Source organism: Gossypium arboreum, chromosome 11 (genome assembly GCF_025698485.1).
Source record: "Gossypium arboreum isolate Shixiya-1 chromosome 11, ASM2569848v2, whole genome shotgun sequence".
Lineage (NCBI taxonomy): Eukaryota > Viridiplantae > Streptophyta > Magnoliopsida > Malvales > Malvaceae > Gossypium > Gossypium arboreum.
The window spans coordinates 75,366,536-75,389,125 of record NC_069080.1 but is presented as its reverse complement, the minus strand read 5'-3'; the positions used below and the strand labels follow the sequence as shown (position 1 = coordinate 75,389,125).

General features: G+C 35.5%; 1 protein-coding gene and 1 pseudogene across 2 annotated transcripts; one reads left to right on the top strand and one right to left on the bottom strand.

The window, feature by feature from the left end:
• Nucleotides 1-6,852: 6,852 nt before the first annotated feature.
• On the top strand, nt 6,853-6,953 carry LOC128284464 (small nucleolar RNA R71; annotated as a pseudogene).
• A 10,310-nt stretch (nt 6,954-17,263) lies between these two features.
• LOC108474030 (ribonucleoside-diphosphate reductase large subunit) lies at nt 17,264-22,362 on the bottom strand. 2 transcript variants are annotated; one of them, XM_017775905.2, is made up of 17 exons: nt 21,610-22,362; nt 21,472-21,533; nt 21,290-21,377; nt 20,710-20,973; nt 20,366-20,606; nt 20,213-20,289; nt 19,909-20,079; nt 19,740-19,832; nt 19,491-19,640; nt 19,312-19,398; nt 18,992-19,156; nt 18,787-18,906; nt 18,397-18,599; nt 18,164-18,313; nt 17,901-18,048; nt 17,732-17,815; nt 17,264-17,639 (listed from the first exon to the last, which is right to left on the bottom strand). In XM_017775905.2, the coding sequence occupies exons 1-17, from the start codon at nt 21,835-21,837 to the stop codon at nt 17,547-17,549; spliced, it is 2,424 nt and encodes an 807-aa protein (XP_017631394.1). In that variant the 5' UTR covers nt 21,838-22,362; the 3' UTR covers nt 17,264-17,546. The 2 variants fall into 2 exon arrangements, with proteins under 2 accessions (XP_017631394.1, XP_052877719.1); XM_053021759.1 differs by lacking the exons at nt 19,491-19,640; nt 19,740-19,832 and having other exon boundaries at nt 21,610-22,361.
• Between the last annotated feature and the right edge of the window lie 228 nt (nt 22,363-22,590).

Below are 22,590 nucleotides of genomic sequence, written 5' to 3'. Positions count from 1 at the left end.
ATGGGCGTCTGTCTCAACCATATGGATGATACGGCCTTAGGCACGGCCGTGTGTTCTGGGCGTGTGAAGTCTGCACCTATTTTATGAAAATTAATTTTCCACACAGCCTAGCACATAGGCGTGTGACTTGGCCGTGTGACCTCAATTTGTTCATGGGTTACAACTCAGTGAGTTACACGGGGTTGGGACACGGATGTGTGTGACCACACGGCCTAATCACACCGGTGTGTATCATATCCACACAGGCGTGTGACCCCTATTTAGTGGAAAAATTCTCTAAGTTTGTAAAAATTTCTAAAGTTCTCGGTTTAGTCCCGGACTACTTCTAAAGCAGGTTTTGGGCCTTATAGGCTCGTAATAGGGACTTTATAATTAAATTCAAATAGTTTTAATTTGGACGCAAATTTATGACTCGGAATTGTATGATTGTTTGTGATGTAAGCCTGGTAATGCCTCGTACAATATTCCAGCATTGAATACGAGTGGGGTGTTACACCGTTTACCCTTTGAAATGGCCACACACGCCCGTGTGCCAGGCCGTGTGCTAGCCTGTGCCAAAACTGTAGGGTATACTGACTTATGCCACACAGCCAAGTCACACACCCGTGTACTAGGCCGTGTGGAGCATACTGACTTGGTTTCTAATTAAACACTAGGGGACACACAGCCGTGTCACAAGACTGTATGTCACACACGGTTGAGACACATGCTCGTTTCTCTGGCAGCGTGGACAAAAATAGGCTATTTACCGAGCCATCTTTCTCACCCAAATTTGCATTCACCTACACAAACCAAATGGCATATAACATGGCATAAATAAGCATTCAAACCAATCTCAACCAAGCCTAATTCATGCTAATTCCATGCCAAGAACGATAATGTTCATAACACCATAATTTACCTATTCAAAACATACCAATTTCACATTCACAAATTACCTAATTGGTTAACTTCATATATACATTATCTTGCCTAAAATCACAAGCATGTCATATCTCCAAATTTCAACCATTTGGTATTCAACTTACCAATTCACAACAAGAATTTATATAGAAACTATACACAACATGTCAAAATGCCATTTGCACATATATATACATCACCAAACATACCAAAATAAGCCAAACTACATGGTTATACACATAACCAAGCATTTATCATTTACAAGCCAAATCAAATGGCTAAATCCATTACCAAACTATAGACCAAATTAATCACAACTCCTATACATGCCATATAACCAAATACACAAGTTCAAAAGTACCAAAATGATATCTTGATAGTGTGATGAGATCTCCGACGACTGCCAAATCGGAGCAGACTTCGATAATCACTATAAATCACAAAAAAAAAATAAAGTAAGCTATAAAGCTTAGTAAGCTTGTATAGTAATAAACTCAACTCACCATATATACACAATTTAAGCAATTAAACATATCATAATATAACTCATTTTGATCCACAAACCTATCACATATTCATTCACAAGGTTAGATATGAAATTCACAAGTTTCTTTGATTCAATGATTGTATGTTTCATGTACATACCTGTATCAACTTGTATCAATTTCATACTCATCCATATCCTTTATATACCCGTTGAAACATTTGGAATAATATCGGATACTCAGGAATCTCGCACCTTAAGTGTCAATACATAGTCGAAGCTATCTCAATCTCATATCTCATATAATGCTCTCTCTCGAGCTATCAATGGGTCTGCTCACACAAGTTGGCGGTAAAGACGTAACTACGGTGCTGCTCATACAAGCTGATGAGAATCCACAACACATGCTGGAAAACTCAGCCACCAACAGAATATACGGACCAAAACCCAAATCACATAACCGCTAATGACATATCATTCGTATCCTAATCTACTACAAAGGATCAACCTTGATTTCAAATTGACAAATCTTCGTCGAACATATCCGTAAGGTCGTATTCACAATTAATTCAATAATAAGGCATTTAAAACACAATTATATTAATGCTTATTAACATACGAACTTACCTCGATTCAAAAAAACAACGAAATGGATCGACTAGTCTAATACTTTATTTTTCCCCCGATCTAGATCCAAACAAGGCTTTTGTAAAAACCTAAATTTCGGTGTAATCAGAATAGTGGTTTCGGGACCACAAATCCGAGCCAAAAATAAAATTTATTTTTATTTTAGTATATGATCCATAATATGTTAGAAATTTCATCTGAAAATCCAGATAAGAAAATTTTGTTGGTTATGTGCTCAATTATGAGAAGGACTAAATCGCATAAAAATGCAAAAGTTGGATTCTAGTAGCTAGAATGATCAAATAGGTATGGAATTCAAAAACTAAGGTCCTTATATGATGATTAGACCATAAAATAAAGTATGTAGATATTTTGTTATGACTAATCCATGGAAAAATTAAAAAAAAGGCTAAGGACCACATTGGAAAGATGAAAAGTTATTAAATGACAATTTAATTAAATGAAAAAGAAATTAATTTCATATCATGGAAATATCATATCATCTTCCCCAAATATTTCCATGGAAAGCCTAAGAGAGTGGAAGGAGACTAATCAAGTTTATTTGGGTAAGTAATCAAGCCCCGTTTTTAGTAATTTTTTATATTTTTGGATAAGAAAATTTTATTGGTTATGTGCTCAATTACGAGAAGGACTAAATCGCATAAAATGCAAAAGTTGGATTCTAGTAGCTAGAAGGATCAAATAGCTATGGAATTCAAAAACTAAGGCCCTTATATGGTAATTAGGCCATAAAATAAAGTGTGTAGATATTTTGGTATGAGTCATCCATGAAAAAATAAAAAAAAAAGGCTAAGGACTAAATTGGAAAGATGAAAAGTTATTAAATAACAATTTAATTAAATGAAAAAGAAAACAATTTCATATCATCTTCCCCAAATATTTCCATGGAAACCTTAGGAGAGAGGAAGGAGACTTATCAAGCTTATTTGGGTAAGTAATCAAGCCCCGTTTTTAGTAATTTTTATATTTTTGAAACCGGGATAGTTTAATCTATCTATTTGGGGGATCAATTTGAGAAGTTATCAAAGTATGAAAAATAGGCCATGGAAGTATATGTTGATTAGAAATTTATTGTAGAAAATAAAAGGTTGTTGATAGATAAACAACTTTTACTAAGTGATTTTTAATGAAAACATGATTTAGGGACTAAAATGTAAAGTTGTCAAATTGAAGAAAAATGCTAAATTTTTATGAATACATGTGCTGTAAATTTTGTAGTGGGATTTTGGTTAGGCTGGGAATAGGGATTAAATTGCACAAATTTTATTTTCCGAGCCTAGGGACGAAATGGGAATTTGTGGAAAAGTTAGGGGCAAAATGTTAATTTTGCCTAGGATGTAAATTGAGTCCAAATGTATATGAGATGTGTGAATTTGATATTAAATTTACTCGTATAGATCTAGATAGACCAAATTCGGAGCTAAAACGGGGAAAGAGGAAAATGTCGGATTAGTAGATTTTACGTACACGAAAATTGTCGACGTAAATTCGTATAGCTAAATTGTATATGTTTTTATACTTGAATTAAATGTTGTGTTTGTTAATTATATAAATGCCATAAATATGTGAGATGATCACAGACTAGTTAAAGCCCAATAAATGAAAGTGGCCAATCAATTATAATGCCCGACAAACGATAAATGATAAAAATGTTAAATTTTATGCTTGACTTGAATGTGAACATTTGAATTGCGTAAATGCATAAACATATGAGATTGACCACATGCTTGATAATGCTTGAAAGATGCTAAGTTCCGTTTGAATAAATGGAAAATTTGATGGAAATGTGATTTCCCGAAATGAATGAGGTCCTGCATTTGTTGCAGACGGCATTTAGCCCTGATGGGTATTCCTAGTATGAGTCCTCTCGACCACATGTTATAGATTGGATTTATCCCGAACGAGTAATCTAGATCAAGCTCCTTAGAGAATATGTCATAAAAAGGATTTAGCCTGGACTGGTAATCCTATTGTATACATATGTGGCTCGAGAGTGTACTCTCTAATATAGTACCTTATGGGTACCATTGGACATGAATTGATGGATCCTGATTCGTACACTTCAAGTGTACTACCTGCGTATCCATTTCTATTCCGAATAAATTCAACGGGTGAGAATTTCAGGCATAAGAAGAGACATGTATTCGTCTGAAATACAAGAAAATGATGATATATGACAAATGATATATGAAAACATGTGATGGTGATATTTGGACATGGATCTTATCTGATGAATATATGTTCATTCTTGATTATGGACTTGTAAACCTTGAGTATACTAATCGTGACCTTGATATTTCGAGTAATATGAGTAAAATTCTGATATGAAATGATCTAAACTCGAAATGAACTATTATGAAATTATACTTGAAATAATGAGATGAATTATGCATGTTGAATGAATACATATTGTGAAAAGAATATGGGTTTGGAAACTTAATTGTTGTTGAGCCCATATATGCTTCGATGTTAATATGGAATATATGACTAACAAGGGCAATGAGAATATGTGTAGGGCTTGAGATCAAACTGATTGATTATGCCTTACATAATCACCTCAAAATAGAATGAATGGCAAGTTAAGTACCATGTTATACGAACTTAGTAAGCATTTTATGCTTACTTAGTTTTATTTCCCTATTTTAGAGTAAACCGGAAGCTCGGCGGAGATCACTCACACTATTCATCGGCCCATGTCGGTACAATATGGTAAATCAATTATGGTTGTAATGGCATGTATAGGATATATTGGCCATATTGGCATGTAAATGTAAATGATGCTTGTAATCTAGCCATTGGAATGGCTAGTAATGGTTTGTTTTGATATACTTATAATATCATACTATGGTAGCTACATATGTGTTAAGTAGTTGATCGAATTATACCTATCATATGGATTAAACCAAGGCAAGAATATGAACATGTATGCGTGTAATGGTATGTCATGTTGAATGATAGAATTTGCTTGATTTGAATGCTTGAAATGGTTGGTATTTGGATGTGTGATTCAAGTGCAGGTCATGGGTGTGATTTTGGGTGAGAAATGAAGCTAGGAATGGTTTTATTTTGTCCACACGAGCGTGTGTCTAGATCATGTGTGACACACGGCAGGGTACATAGGCGTGTAGTTAGGCCGTGTGTCCCCTGAACCTTAATTTTTTAGAAACAGATGCTCGAAATTGAGCACAAGGGAAGAGACAATGGCGTGTGTCCTAGCCATGTATGCTACACGGCCTAGAACACGAGCGTGTGTCTTGGTCGTGTGAAACCTGCACCTAATTTCAAATTGAATTAATTAACCACACGGCCTAGACACAGGTGTGTGGTATGGCCGTGTGCACAAGTCAAAGAGTTACACGGGATTAAACACGGCCTGTGGCACTTGCGTGTCGTAGGGTCACACCGGCGTGTCCTTTGGACGACACGGGCGCGTGAGCCCTGCACCTTGGAAAATTTTTTAAATGTTACTAAAAATTCTTAGAGTTCCCGATTAAGTCCCGACTTGATTCTAATGCACGTTTTGGATCACGAGGGTCCATTTAAGGGACATTATGAATGATTTCAGAATTTGAATAGTAACTTGCATGATTAATCTGTAAATGTTGCTGAAAGTTCTGGTAATGCTCCGAAACCCTGTTCTGATAACGGATAGGGGTTAGGGGTGTTACAGCTTTTCTTGATCTATATGTAATCAAATTCAATCCATTTATTATTCATTCTATTAAATTTAGCCCAAAATACATATTTTTGTAAATTTACACTTTTACCCCTAATATTTTAATTTCTTTACAATTTAGTCCCTAGCTCATAAAAATGCAAATTCATGTAATTAAGTCCCTACCCAGGCTAGCCGAATCTCCATTATTAACATAGTAGCCCATATTTTTCATATATTTCACATTTCTACTAAAAAATTTTCATATTTCACAAACAAATCCCTAATTGACAATTTTATCAAAAATCACTTAACAAATGTTGTTTATCTAACAACAACCATTCATTTTCTATCATCAAACATCAAAATAAAAACATATTCATCAATGGTAAAACCCTAAACCTTTAACAATTTTGCAAATTAGTCCCTAAGTTAGCCAGATTAAGCTACAACGACTCTAAAAACATAGAAATCATTAAAAATCGAGTCAAAATCACTTACATGCATAAGGGATAGTTGGTCGAATGCTTCAGGCTATTTCCATGGCTTTTCTAAGTCTAAATTTCGGTGATAGGTAGGAAGAAACAAGATCCTACCTTGTTTTTCTTTAATTTAATTTACTTTAATTATTAATTTACACTTTTAACCTTATTTTAAACCATAAAAATCACTTAATCATGCACATAAATGTCCACTCACAATTAAAATGGCTTAATTACCACATAAGGACCTCCACTTTAAGATCCCATAGCTATTAGACAACTTTAGCTATTAGAACATAAGTTTTACACTTTACGTGATTTAGTCCTTTTTATCAAATTAAGCACTCAAACGATAAAATTTCTTAACGAAATTTTTACACCATTATATTATTATGTTGTAAACAATAAAATAAATATTTTAACCTTGGATTTTTGGTCCCGAAATCACTGTTCCAATTTGACTAAAAACGAGCTATTACAGCTTTAGTCATTAACTGCTTCAGATTTTATGAGAAGCACTCATTGGGCAACATAATTAGTTCATAGCCATGTCCTCAATCAATTGACAGGATCGCTTATATGTATTGTTCATGAAGGCCCCATTGGATGCTCAATCTAATCCGGCTCTCAAGTTACCATCCAATCCACTGTAAACTATTTGCAGTTGCAACCATTCTTGCATTCCGTGATGTGGGCATTTTCTTAGCAACGATTTAAAATGTTCTCACGCTTCGTATAAGTTTTCTCCTTCAAATTGCTTAAAGTTAGCTATGTCGCGCCTCAATTGAATGGTTCAACTAATGGAGAAAACTTGTGTAAAAAGCTCATCCTACGTCATGATAGAACAAGGCCCTTACGAATCCAACCAATCGTACAAACTATCACAAAGTGAGAAAGGGAACAATCAAAGACGGATGGCGTCATCAGTAACCCCGTTATACTTGAACATATCATAGATCTGCAAAATTTGCTTTAAATGTTTGTTCGGGTCTTCCATCAAATTTCCCCAAAGTTCCAAATTATTTTGGATCATCTGGATGGTGGCTATCTTGATTTCGAAATTATTGGTATTGATCATTGGCCTCTCGATATTGCCTCGGACTACATTTAAGGTGGGTTGTAACACCCTTACCCGTATTCAACGCCGAAACAGGATAGAGGCATTATCAGACTTATATCGTAAGTAAACATACAATTTCGAGTCATAAATTTGCATCCAAATTAAATTAATTTATATTCAATCATAAATTCCCTAATACGAGCCTACGAGGCCCAAAACATGCTTTAGAAGTGGTTCGGGACTAAACCGAGCACTTAGGAAAATTTTATAAAACTTAGAAAAATTTTGCTATGAACAGGGGTCACACGCCCGTGTGGTTTGGGACACACTCGTGTGGGCAGGCCGTGTGGTCACACACGCCCGTGTCCCTAACCCCGTGTTGTAACAGCTCGATTTTGGGGCTAATCAGAACAGTGGTTTCGGGACCACAAACCCGAGGTCGAGAAATTATTTTTATTATTTTAATATTATTTTATGTGTTATAGTATGATTTTATGAGTGCATGAAAATTTGATGAACAAATTTTAACAATTGTAAGCTTAATCGCGAAAAAAGGTCTAAATCGCATAAAGGGTAAAGTTCTATTTTACTTGATAGATAGACCAAATAGCTAGAGAACCATAATTGAGGGTCTTTAAAGGACAAATAGACCCTTTTTAGGAGAGTGGCCGGCCATAGCAGGGACAAGAGAGGTCAAAGGTCAATATTAGATGTGTTTGGTTACTTAATTGATTAAAACAAAAATAAAAGAAAGAGAAAAAGATATCATCTTCTTTTCATTTCCTTCCCCACCAAAAATACCAGCAAATTGAGGGTTTTTGGAAGCTTGAAATTGCAGTCACTCTCCATCTTTGAAACTAAGTGATTTAGATAACCTTACTTGATAATTTTTATGTTTTTGGAGCCCCTAAAGCTTAATTTAGCTATTGATGGGACTATTTTGCAAAAAGATTGAAATCCTAGGGTTTTTTCATGAAATATTTTGATATGTTTACTGAAATATTATGGAAGAAAATGAGTTATGGTGGTTAAATGAACAATTTTTGTGAAGTAGTTTTCATGAAAACACCTAAAGGAATCATTTTGTAAAGTTTATAAAATAGGTTGTAAATCTGTGAAAAAATTGGAATTGTGAGCTGTTTCTAGTATAAAAAGAATTCGGCTAGGCTTAATTAGTGAGAAAATTTGATGAAAATCGATTTACGAACTAGGGATAAAATCATAATTTTTCAAAAGCCTAGGGGCAAAATGGTCAATTTGCCAAAATATGGTCTATATAATGTCTTAATTAATGTGATGATTGAACTAGTGAATTTTTTTATCATTTTAGATCAAGAAAAATGAGGAACGAACCATGACCGGGGAAAAGACAAGGTGTACGAAGACTAGACTCGTTTTTACAAATTTTGTTCCGAGGTGAGTTCACATGTATAAATGCTTAAATGTTGCATGAATTATAATTCCCACCCTTGAAGGTAAGTTACTATATTTTGTCATTATGCGGGATTATGTGTTAACTCTTTTATCATGAAATATGTGATTGCCTAAGTAACCGAGTTTGTCGAAGGTAAGTCTACGAGAAAAGTCCCGTTTGAACTTTAGGAATAGATTAGGATACAGTGTGACATTTCACTAGGAACTATGTGGTTATGAACTCATTTGTATATGTGATATGTGATTATATAAATCCGGGCGCTAGTCAAGTATGTTCTACCGGTGGCTGGGTAGCCCGGCATGTGTTGTGGGTACCTATCAACTTGTGTGATTAGCTCGAGAATGAGAAATATGTGATGTGTTAAATAAGGTAGCATGTGGCCATATATGGTGTGTTATGCGTATGTTTTCCGAGTATCCAATGATATTCCTAGTGTTCAACAGGTAAGTCGGTAGTTATTCAACGACTAAGTCAATGATGGGAATTATGCAATTGTGTTACAAGTTAGTACAGGTATGTACGTAAAACTCTTGAGTAAAGATTTCAATATGTTAAGTACTTGTGATAAGAGTGTGTATAAGAAAGTTAAGCTTATGAAACTTTGTTTTACTTTAACTATTGAGTCATGTTGTTTATTATATGCATGTGAGCTTACCAAGCTTTATGATTACTCCCTTCCTTTCCATTTTCTGATAGTGCCGTCAAGCTAGTATCGAGGATCAAGAGGCGTCGGAGGCATTGATCACACTATCACCTGAAGCTTTCGTATAGTTAGTTCAAATGTTTTTATTTTTGGCATGTATAAGGACTCGAATCTTCAGTTTAGTGTCTTGTTAGTTTAGCCACAAGTGTTGGCTCATATGACGGATGTGATATTCATTTTGTATAGGCCATTAAAGTTGGCTAATGTTAATTGTTATTATATGCATTTGATGCAAGTTTCTAATGGTTATGGCCGATTTGGTTATATATATGTTATGCTTGTATTGGTTTGGTTGATCTTGTGTAGGTTAAAGTAAGTAAGGGTGGAAAATAGGCTTGGTAAATAGCCTTATTTTTGTCCACACGATTAGACACACGGGCGTGTGTCTAGGCCGTGTGTGACACACGGCCAGCCCCATGGGCGTATTGTCCGGTCGTGTGTCCCCTGCACGTAAAAAGTCCAAGTTAGTATGCATGGTAGTAAACACACGGGTAAAGACACGACCGTGTGTCTCAGCCGTGTGGACACGGCCTCTGACCATGGACGTGTGCCTCGGCCATGTGCCCCTAATTGGATGCTGATGTCAGAAACAGAATGTCAAGGTTTTTAGACACGAGCGTGTCATGGCCGTGTGAGGGACACGGGACATGGACACGGGCGTGTGTCAGACCATGTGAAAACCCTTGTAGGTTCAAATTTAGAATTTAATTTACACGGGCTCTGGACACGGGCGTGTCCCATCGTGCTTAGGCAGTGTGAACCACACGGGCCTTTAGCATGCCTATGTCCTAATGGCCACACGGGCGTGTTGTCCTTCCACACGGGCGTGTGCACTGTTTCTAAGGTCATCTTTCTAGAGTTTGTTAAAGGACCCGAATCGGCCCTGAATGGGTTTCGATGGATGTTTAGGTTCTCGTGAGTCCATGTTAATGAAGTTTAGACATGTTCCGAAAATGTTTTAAATTTTACCAAGTCTTGATGACTCAGAAACGTTTGACTACATGTGCTTAAGAGTTGTAGCGCCTCGTATTCCGTCGCAGCGTAGGGTACGGGTGTGGGGTCTTACACATGTAACTCTCTGTTTTGAAAAACATGAATAAGTTGAGGTTACACGGCCAAGTCACACGCCTGTGTGCTAGGCCGTCTGGTTAATTTAATTTTTATAAAATAGGTGCAGACTTCACACGGTCAGGACACACACCCGTGCTTGAGGCTGTGCCCTCATACGGCTGAGACACACGCTCGTGTCTCTGCCCGTGTGCTCAATTCTGAGCATTCTGTTTCTCAAAGTTAAGGAGCAATAGACACACGGCCAAAATACATGCCCATGGGGCAGACAGTGTGTCACACACGGTCTAGACACACGCCCGTATGTCTACCCGTGTGTACAAGATAAGGGCTATTTACCAAGCCATTTGTCACCCTCATTTGCACCTACACACACACAAGTTCAATGTCATAAATCATGGCATATTTAGGCAACCAAGACATTCATAAACAAGGCCAAATCATGTCATCTCATTATCCACACTCAACACTTTTACAACATCATATTTTACCAAACTAAATCCTACCAATCATCACATTCTACAAGTTCTAATATGGCTACCAATAACATGCAGTATTTTTACTTAGTTTTCCTATCATACCAATGAGACAATCTTAAACATTCAACGACAAAACCATTAAGCCACATTCAACCATTTACCAAGCATTTATAAACCGCATCACACAAGAGGTAATTTCACATGCATGCATATATGAATATATATATCTTACAACCAATTCAACCAAAATGAGCCAAGTTACATGGCCAAACACCACATCAAGCCTTTGACAATTACAAGCCAATACATTTGGCAAAATTCATAATGACACATATAACAAAATGATCAAGACCCTATACATGTCATATTCTCAAAATGTTAAGATCATCGATACCCAAAATGGCAGTTGATAGTGTGATGCGAACTCCGACGATCTCCAATCTGAGCTAGTTTGGTGACTCTATAAAACGTGGAAAATAAAACGGAGCTATATAACTTAGTAAGCTCGTATGAAAGAAATAAGCTAACCTTACCATACAATACATTATCATGCAAATAATATAACTTAAGATAGTGCAATTTACCATCTTCTCATGATCATAATTCATTCCATCATATCTTACCTTCAGTTTATCATTTCACGAATTTAATAATCATAAGTTTTGTGCACATACCTGTACCACTCATAATGGTTTCATACTCATTCTCATCTTTGTCATACCCAATGAACCACTTGGAATAATAAATTCGGATACTCGGGAAACCTTGCACATAAGGTGCCACATATGTAGCCATTGCTAACTCTATCTCATATCACATATATGCTCGCCCTCGAGCCAACAACGGGCCTGCTCATTCAAGCTGTCAGTCAAGAAATAGCTACTCGGTGCTGTTCACACAAGCTGTCAAGTAACCGCAACATATCCCGGTATACTCAGCCACCGGTAGGATGTACAGGACCAGCACCCGGATCACAAAACATAAAACCCTAGTGACATGTCACTTGTATCCTAACCTATTCCGAAGGTTCGATTAGGATTTCTCACTTGTCAAAATGTCGTCAAATGTATCTGTAAGGTCGAATTCACAATTCATGCATAGATTAAAGCATTTAAAATACATTTAAAGTAAAGCTTATTTAACATACGAACTTACCTCGGTTACAAAAATGGCCAAAGAGATCTATTCGTCAATTACTTTGTTTTTCCCCCGATCTAGATCCGAACTTCATTTTTCTTGATCTATAATGCCACATTTAACTTATTTAATCATCACATTATTTAATTTAGCTTAGAAACACATTATGAAAAAATTTACATTTTTTCCCCTAACTTTTTAACATTTTACAATTTAGTCTCTAAGCTCGTAAAATGAATTTATTTCAATTTCTTCACAACCCAAGCCTAGCTGAATGTTGTTTGTGTAACACCCCTATCCCATAACCATCATCGGAATAGGTAAAGGGCATTACCAGAAAGACAGAACATTACAAACAATACAGAATCACAGATATCACATAATAATTATGCATAAGCAAATCAACAATTCATCCCTTATGGAGGTCTCCAAGACCTAAGACATACTTTTAGAAAAGGTCAGGACTAAACCGAGCACATTCAGAATTTTCAGAACTTAGAAAAAATTTTCAATTCTGTTGAGGTCACACGCCCGTGTGACTAGGCCATGTGCCTTGCACGGGCACCAGACACACCCATGTGATCCAGCCATGCCAAAACAGAGTATATATACTGACTTTTACACACAGCCAACAGACACGGCCATGTGCCATGGCTGTGTGATACTTAGCTAGCTACTGACTTAAGCCCACGGCCATATGACACACCCATGTGTCTTAACCGTGTGGTCTTAAGAGGTTACTGCTTTGCATACACGGCCACAAGGCACGCCCATGTTCACTGACCGTATGGCACAATGCAGCTTGGTTTAAGCCAACTTGCCACCCCTTTTTGGGTCATTCCTTCAAGTAATATTAAACAACATTTATACTAAAATTTTCAGCCAATTCCATGCTCAAAACATGCTTAAACTTACCATTTCCTCAACTTGGCATATTTCAAAATGACCACCACATACAAGGCCATATAACCATTACAAGCATACACAATTTGGCATCACAAACCATTTACCAAAACTAAGCACAAACATACCATTTGCTAGCCAACTCTCATGGCATAACATATATACATATCAAAACTTAAATACATAGACATTCTAGCCTATACATGCCATACTTAAAAATATTTACACTTTCAAAAGTACCAAAATGAGTTTGATAGTATGGTGACAATTCCTCGACTATCCCCGAGCCTTTAGTAGCTACGATAACTGTAAAACAGATAGAAATCACACCGAGTAATCTACAAAGAGCTTAGTAAGCCAAATACAATTGGTTTAACTATTAAATCATATAAAGTACAAATCAACAGCAAGAATTCATAACCATTTCACAGAATATTTCATGAGCCTAACCATGCTCATTTTCTTGTATACATGTCATGTTTCATTTCCATGATTTCACACATACTTCGCATTCATTATTTCACAGAAACAGAGTTTTTCATATTCAGAAATTTAGTACGATACAAGCATACCTGTATAGATTATACATTTCATATATTCATTCCCATATCTCGTACTCTATCATCAGATGGTTCAGAAACGATACAGATACTCAATAACGGGTACAATGCTGACGTCCCAGATGTGGTCTTATATGTAATTCAGTATCGATGCCTCTGTCCCAAATAAGGCCTTATACGAAATCAGATACGATGCAGATGTCCCAGATGTAGTCTTACACGTAAATTTCAAATCGAGGCCTGTGTCCCAGACACAGTCTTACACGATATCTCAGATCGATGTCAACGTTCCTTTAGAACATACAGAGCTTTTCAGATACTAGCATATTATCAGAATTTACTCTGAATTCATTCATCAGGCTCTCACAGCCGTCCAATACAGATTATAACTAGTATATACAACATTCAATCAATTTAACACGTAATTGTATTTTGACTTACCTCGTACGAATTTCAGACGGAAACAAGTCGACTATTCAACTATTTTGGACTTCCCTCGATCTAAGTCCGATTTCCTTTGTTCTTGATCTAATACAATTCAAATTCAACCATTCAATCATTCATTTCATTCATTTCATTCAATTCAATCTATGAACACATATTTAGGGCACTTTGCATTTTAACCCTTACATTTTTAAACTTTGACAATTTAGTCCATTTTTCACAAAATCACAAATATCCAAAATTCACCAAGACTATAGCTTGGCCGAATATACATATCTTCCACACAAGCCCAAATAACATATTTAATTCACAATTTAGTCCTTCAAAATCTCATTTTCACAAATTAGCCCAAATAGCTCTATTCCATCAAAAATTCAAGAACAAAGCATGATAATCTCACCTATATCTTTCATAATCCATATAAAAACATTACAAAGCTCATATAATCATCAATGGTACATTTCATAATCTTCAACAGAAATAGAAATTCAGACATGGATTTTGAAGAACAGGAAGCAACAATCACAGAAACGTAGAAATTATCAAAAATAGACGAAAATTCATACCTTAATCAAGGATTACCAATGTCGAATATCAAAACCCCATTTTAGCTCTTTTTCTTGCTTCATTCGGCCATGAAAATGATAAAATGGCCATTATTTTATGTTTTTATTTTATTATAACAACTTTAATAAACATTTTCCCATTTTTTCCCTTGACTACTAACATTAAAACTTACCAACTACATGTCCATACTTGTCCACCATTAACATAAAGGTAAATTTGACATGCAATGACCCTCACTTAAATAAGTCAAATCAAACAGGTACTTTTAACATCTAGCACACAGCTTTTACACTTTACGCGATTAGATCTTTTTTTTCAATATTCAGTATGGAAACAGACAAATTAAATCACAGAAATTTCACAAATACAAATTCATTCATCATTGACACAAATATTAAATTATTTTTCGGACTCAGATTTGTGGTCCCAAAACTACTATTCTGACTAGGGTCACAACCGGACCGTTACAGTTTGTACTCATAGTAGCCCACATTTTTCATTCATTCACACTTTTCTATACATTTTATAGACTTTTACAAATAAGTCCCTATTTGACTTTTTATTGGAAATCACTTTACAAACGTTGTTTAACTAACAACGAACATGCATTTTCTACCATCAAACATCAAAATACAAACATATTCAACATGGGTAAAATTTTAGACTTTAACTTCCCTTCAAATTAGTCCTTGAAATAGCTAAATCAAGTTACAACGTTCTCAAAAATGTAAAAACCATTAAAAATGGACAAGAACGGACTTACAATCAAGCTTGAAAGCTTGGCCAAACCCTAGCTATGTCTTCTCTTGCAATTTTCGGCTATGGAGGACTAAATTGAAGAAGATGGACACTTCAATTTGTTAATTTTGTCTTTATTTACCAAATTACTAAAATACCCTTAATGTATATCTTTCAAATTTTACTTAACTATGTCCATTTTTCTCCATCCTAAAGTATAATGGTCTAATTACCATTTAAGGACCTCCAATTTAAAATTTCATAGCAATTAGACACCTTTAACTTGTAGAACTCAAATTTTGCACCTATTGCAATTTAGTCATTCTAGTCAAATTGGGCACTCAATCGATAAAATTTCTTAACGAAATTTTCACACAATTATTGTATCATGCTGTAGATCCTAAAGAAATAATAAAATAAATATTTCTACTTCAAATTCATGGTCCCGAAACCACTGTTCTGATCTGACCCAAAAACAGGCTGTTACATAAGTAGCGCATATTCGCGTGAACTTTGCTCTTGTCAAGCCATCAGTGGCTCTTTTCGGAACCATGCTTGCGGTTCTGGTGGTTCATCAAACAGAGGGTTTTCCCAAGGTAAATTAACTACCATGGGCGGGATTGTTTTGCATTTGTTGACGCGTTCGTCTCCGAATTCTCTCTAGTTCAAGATTTGGCTCGATTGGGATGGTTTCACTTCAAGTCAGACACTGAAATCTAAGAGAAATTGAAATAAAATTAATAACCGAAAAATAAAATAAAATTAAAATAACTAAAATTAAAATTCGTATCTATAGTTCTAAATATTCCTATTTATCCTATTAAAATGCAAAAAATAATACTTTAGTTTAATGTCGAAACCTCCTCTACAACGGCGCTAACAACTTGACCATCGCCAGACATGTAATCATCTGGACTGGAAATACTATAGCAAAATAGATAAGAAATAAAGCAGCGATGTCCGCAATGGGTCAAATTGTAATATATTAAAGAATGTTACAACGAAACACTCTGTGAAGTATTCCGAGAACCGTACCCAATGGAGATTGAATTAAACTTAAATTACTTTTCTACACTAACAAGACTAAATAGTAGTAATCTAAACTTATATTACAAACAACCAAATTAAAAGTGATTAACAATAACATAAATTATCAAAAATTAAGACAACCAAATAACAATCGAAATTAATTCCAATTAAGAAGACAGAAGATTAACTCACTTTAGTGTTCCTAATTAACTTCAAACGGCGAGTTTTATCAAGTTAACCATTAATTAACCAATTATTTTCTCTTAGCCTCTAACTAATTAACTAATTGACCAATACACACTTTATCTCTTGAGCTCACTTTCTTGACTAGGGTAAATTATTATTTACTCAGTAAACTTATCTCTCAATCTCATTTATCTTAAATGACTCCTTAGGATCGCCACTTCCTAAGGTTTAATCACACATAATTTAAGACCAACTAACTAATATTTGAACATTAATTTATCCGTTAATTATTCACACATTTGCTTGTTAATATCCCTAAAGAAACTAATCATTCATGAATCTTATAATAAAATAAACCTTGTTTATTATTTTTAAATATTATTTGGTAAATTTTAAAAAATTATATATAGTTGTAAAAAATTTCAAGTATATAATAATTTTAAATTATCATTATTTTAAATATAAAATACTATTTTAAAATCATAAAAATTAAAATTAATTACAAATTAAATAAAAATTCAAACCGAAATTGAGTACTTCTGAATCAAAATTGGTCCAATTTTAATTTCTCCATTTTTTTGTCAACCAAACCCGTAATGAATTCTGAAAAACTCAACCCTGACCTCCTGCCACCATAAGGAGGAAGGAAAGACAGCACCAAGCAGCAAAAATCCAAGCACCTGACATGCACGCCTCCATTAAGGGAGGCCAAAATTAAAGGAGTTGGTTGAAGTAGTGAGACAAATGTGAGTTTTCTTTATTCCATCCATTTGAAACAGGGGTTTTGTGTTTTAAGTCACGTACTGTCGAATCTAATTAATGATTTTATGCTTCAAGTTTCAAACTTCCATGGAAGACTACTAGTTTATACATTAAAAAAGTCTCCATATTCCAAAGATATATTCCAAGCCTGCAACCTTGAGATAACCAAAATCATAACTATACTATACAAACAAGTTAAAACAGTTACATTAACTTAGGCCACATCCCTAATTATCTAACGCCAATTTGCGCTTCTAGCACTTGCTTACTTCCAAAAGCTTCAAAAAATGCTGCTGTTGCTGCTTAGCTCCCACAAGCCATGCACTCTTCACGATTCGTCAGGGAACAAACCATTTCTGCCATTTTTGTATCATCATCTGCTACCTTTGGTTTTTCCTATATTACCACAAATAACATGCTTGGTATCAATTGAATTCACAATTTAAATGATATTGAAATGGAGTTCAACACCAATTCATATCTATTACCTTAAGCATGGAAGTATCAACTGTGAATTTGATTGCATCAGCTGCAGCTCGAGATCTTAGATAATACATACCAGTCTTCAGACCCTATATTAACAGTGGATCAGCAATCCTTGATGCAACAATTGGCATTTGCATTGGTTTAATCGCAATAAAGACCAAATTTTAATACCTTAGACCAGGCATAGAAGTGCAAGGAAGTTAGTTTTCCAAAATTAGGTTGGTCCATATGTATGTTTAAGCTTTGGCTCTGGTCTATGAAGCATCCACGATCGACAGCCATATCAACCAGTGTCTTTTGCTTGATTTCCCAAACAGTCCTAGTAAATTAAAGAGAAGCATAAATCTTAATTTCACAGTTTATTCTAAATGATAGCCAAAAAAGAACAGAATAGGGAACTTGGCCCTAGTTGAGAGGAGAGCAATTAAAAACACCTGTAAATTGCTTTCAGCTCATGAGGTACTTCTGGAATATTCTGAACAGAACCATCCTCGTGTATTATGTTGTTCTTAATAACAGGAGACCAAAGACCCATCTCAGTTAAATCATGAAGAAGATGCTTGTTTACCACTACAAACTCCCCACTGGAGATATGACAGAAAAAATGTTATTAAGCAATTGACAATAAATAAATGAAAGGGATGATTAATAGGAAATCAGGACAAACCTCAAAACTCTGCGACTATAAATATTGGAGGTATATGGCTCAAAGCATTCATTATTCCCAAGAATCTGACTAGTTGAAGCAGTTGGCATAGGTGCTAACAATAGTGAATTTCTCACTCCATTCTTGGCTATCATGTCCCTAAGAGCAGTCCAATCCCACCGACCTGAAGGAGTAACACCCCACATGTCAGGCTGAAGAATGCCCTGCAGTTGAACACACAACTCAGCAGTGAGTAAAACAGACTTAAGCAATGAGCATCTAAGATATTGCAATTTGCAATCAAATTGTATAACCAAAATCCAAATTCTTTGAATGCACTTTAAAGAAAGATCAACTGTCCATATGTCCCATTACATAACCAAAATCCAAATTCATTATTTAATCACCAACCTTACTAACAGGACAGCCAGCATATGTCTCATAGGGGCCATCTTTCTCTGCCAAACTAGAAGAAGCTTTCAGAGCATGATAGTATATGGTCTCAAAAATGTCCCTGTTCAGCTGTTGAGCCTAAAATCCAAAACCAGTAAAATATCAGATAAATTAATTCAGGTTAAAAAACATACCAAATCAATCTATTTGTGACCAAATATACCTCAGGTGAATCAAAGGCCATGCCAAGTAAGATGAATGTGTCTGCAAGACCCTGAACTCCAATACCAATGGGCCTATGACGCAAATTTGATCTTTTGGCAGTTTCAACGGGGTAGTAATTAACATCAATAATTTTGTTAAGATTTCTGGTTACAATTTCAGTTACCTGACAAATCACAAGAAAAAGAAATCTCAATCATGATAATATAAAAACCAAACAGCAATACTAATACACCATTCCATCACAAAGATGTGCTAGAGAGATTAGAATCCATCTAGGTAACAGATGGATGAGTACAACTGCAAGGTAAAGAATCAAACCTCTGCCAGCTTATCAAAGTCAAAAAATCTATTCTGAGATCCTCTACTCCCAACAAGCTTAGATGGATGAGACTCCAGTGGAACACCCTAAAGATAAAAAAATGTAATAAGGCTAACTGTATAAATAAGCAGACCCAGGGGAACAACTGTGGGCAACATTAGCACTATGTATCACTTACCTTTTCCCTCACATATCTAGGTAGTGCAATAGATGCCAGATTGCACACAGCTGTTTCCATTGGACTTGTGTACTCAATTATCTCAGTACACAAATTTGAAGATTTAATGGTGCCAAGATTTTGCTGGTTACTTTTTCTATTGCAGGTATCCTGAAATAAAGTGAGGGGAAAACAAAGGGTTGAGATCATGATACTCATCTTAGAACATAAATACACAACAAAAATATAAGGCTTGTTTGGACAAATCACCTTAAATAGCATGTAAGGGGTCCCAGTTTCAATCTGTGATTTCAGGATCTCAAACCAAAGGTTCTGTGCTTGGACAACCTTCTTTGCCTTGCCCTAGATATTAACAAAAGAACTTTTGGCACCTAATTTTGGTTGGAAAAATAATAACAATAGGTAGAACAGTATTAACCTCTTTTTCATAATGAATATACAGCTTTTCAAATTCTTCACCCCAACAATCTGCCAGGCCTGGAGCCTCATTAGGACAGAACAATGACCATTGGCCATTACTTTGAACCCTTTGCATAAAAAGATCAGGCACCCAAAGAGCATAGAATAGATCACGAGCCCGGTGCTCTTCCTACAGAAACAAAGGCATTGTTGGATGCAATTTATTACTATACATCATTACAACCAAGTAAAATAATGATATTTAGAACTTAAAAACAAATCATTATAGTCCATGCAAATAAATTCAAGCTATATAAAAATACCTTTCCATGGTTCTTCCTCAGATCCAAAAACTCAAAAATGTCAGCATGCCATGGCTCCAAATACACAGCAAAAGCACCTAAACAAGTCCACATCATTTTTTAGTAAAAGAAAAAACCAAACATTGTCATAACATCATACAGAATTGACCATACCTTTTCTTTTCCCTCCTCCTTGATCAACATATCGAGCAGTATCATTGAACACCCGCAGCATTGGGACAATTCCATTAGATGTACCATTTGTTCCACGAATATAACTACCTGTGGCTCGAATATTGTGAACAGAAACACCAATTCCTCCAGCTGATTTGCTGATAACAGCACACTCCTTCAAAGTTTCATATATTCCTTCAATACTATCATCTTTCATGCACACCAAGAAGCAACTGCTCAACTGACAGAACATAATCCAAATATTATGCATGTAAGCAAAATAGTTAGTAAACAATGGCATTTAAGTATAGGAACTTAATGTCTTGTTTGTATGCAATACATACTTGAGGCCTTGGAGTGCCAGCATTGAAAAGAGTGGGAGAAGCATGAGTGAACCATCTTTGAGACATCATGTGATAAGTTTTTATAGCAGAATCAATGTCATCCTTATGAATTCCAACAGCAACCCTCATTAACATGTGCTGAGGCCTTTCTATAACCTTCCCTTGAACTTTCAAGAGATAAGACCTCTCCAGGGTTTTGAAGCCAAAGTAATCATAGTCAAAGTCACGATCATATATGATCTCACTATCCAACCAAGCAGCATTCTGAAACCAAAACAATTATACAGAATTCATTAATACGTATAAAACCCATTACAAAAATTTGCTAATTAAAGCAAGAAAAAGAAAATCAAAGAACAAACCAAACAACCAAAAAGAAATTCAAACACGCTGTCTTTCACAAATATGTTGCTACCTTCTATAAGCACGATACAATTTTGACGTTAATTAAAAATTTGAACTAAGCCATAGGTCAGTTCTAATGATTACATGTTTTAAAATAAAATAATTCAACATGATCAACAACCACCACCAAAATTTGAGCGTATAAAAGAAGAAAATTAAAAGATTATCAGAATACCTCCATGATGATCTCATAAACATCATCAGCAATCAAAGGAGCCTTCAGTCCAGATCTCTCATTGAAATGATTGTACATGATCTTGATCCTACATTTACAAACCACGCATTCTCAAAACATCAATTGCATCCTTCCCAACAAAGAAAAAAAAGCACTAACAACTTTAGATTGAAAGCACTTACGTCTCGGAGAATGATTTCTTAGTATTTTTATGCAAATTCGAAACAACAATCCTGGCTGCCAACTGCAATCATAAGTTTTAATCAGCAAAAACTACCCATGTTTTGAAAATTAAATCAAAAAAGAAATAGAACCCTTACGGAAGCATAATCGGGGTGGTTAGCAGTCATAGCAGCGGCAGTTTCAGCAGCCAATTCATCAAGCTGGCTAGTAGTAACCCCTTTGTAAACACCAGCGCAAACCTTCTGAGCGACGAGCACCGGATCGCAGTGGTCAATGCTAAGACCATAGCTGAGCTTCTTCAACCTCGCGGTAATCTTGTCAAAATGGACCGCCTCTTGCCTCCCGTCTCTCTTAACCACATACATATTTTCTTGAAATTTGGTTTTGTTTTGTTCTTGATGGGCACTCACTCTTAAGGATTTTCGTCGAACAGGTTTCCGGCTTGAACGCAAAGTACAAGCCCTAAGAAGAACATATATAATGAGAGAAACCTACTAAGGTTTTTTAAATTAGGGATTCACTTTCCCTCGTAATGAGAAAATTTTTGAAAGTTTCCCGCCAAAATTGGATTAGGACCGGAGCGTCGAATTGCCCCTTTTTTTTTTTCTTTATTTTCCCTTTTCTTTCGTTTTCTCCTCTCCTTAATTTTTCCTTGAGAGTGCGAGTGTGTGTTGTTGTTGTCGCGTGGGTGGCGGGTAAATGCGAAGGGGTAAGGGAGAAATAGCTGGCGAGTGGGGTCCACGTTTTAATTGTTTTTCAAAATTTTAAATCTTAGAGTGCGAAGGAAGATTGAAAGGGAAAGGGATTGCTGGTTGGTTGGTTTGATTAGGCTTCTCTCTTTATGGAGAGAGAGTAATGACAAATGATAATTTGGTTTCATGGACTTTGGATTAGCGAGGGGCGCGCTTTTTTATATTGGGCGGGTTTTTTACCCCATTTTTTTCAAAGGTTTTTGACCCGATTTCAGTTTACACTTTACACCACATCATTTTCATTCGGTTTGTGATTTGATTTTAATTCCGTTTCATTTATATTCGCCCTCTTCAAATTTTTAGATTTTATAAATAAATTACCATGTACATAGTATAGTCTTCGTCCCTGTTACTAATTTGTATTTC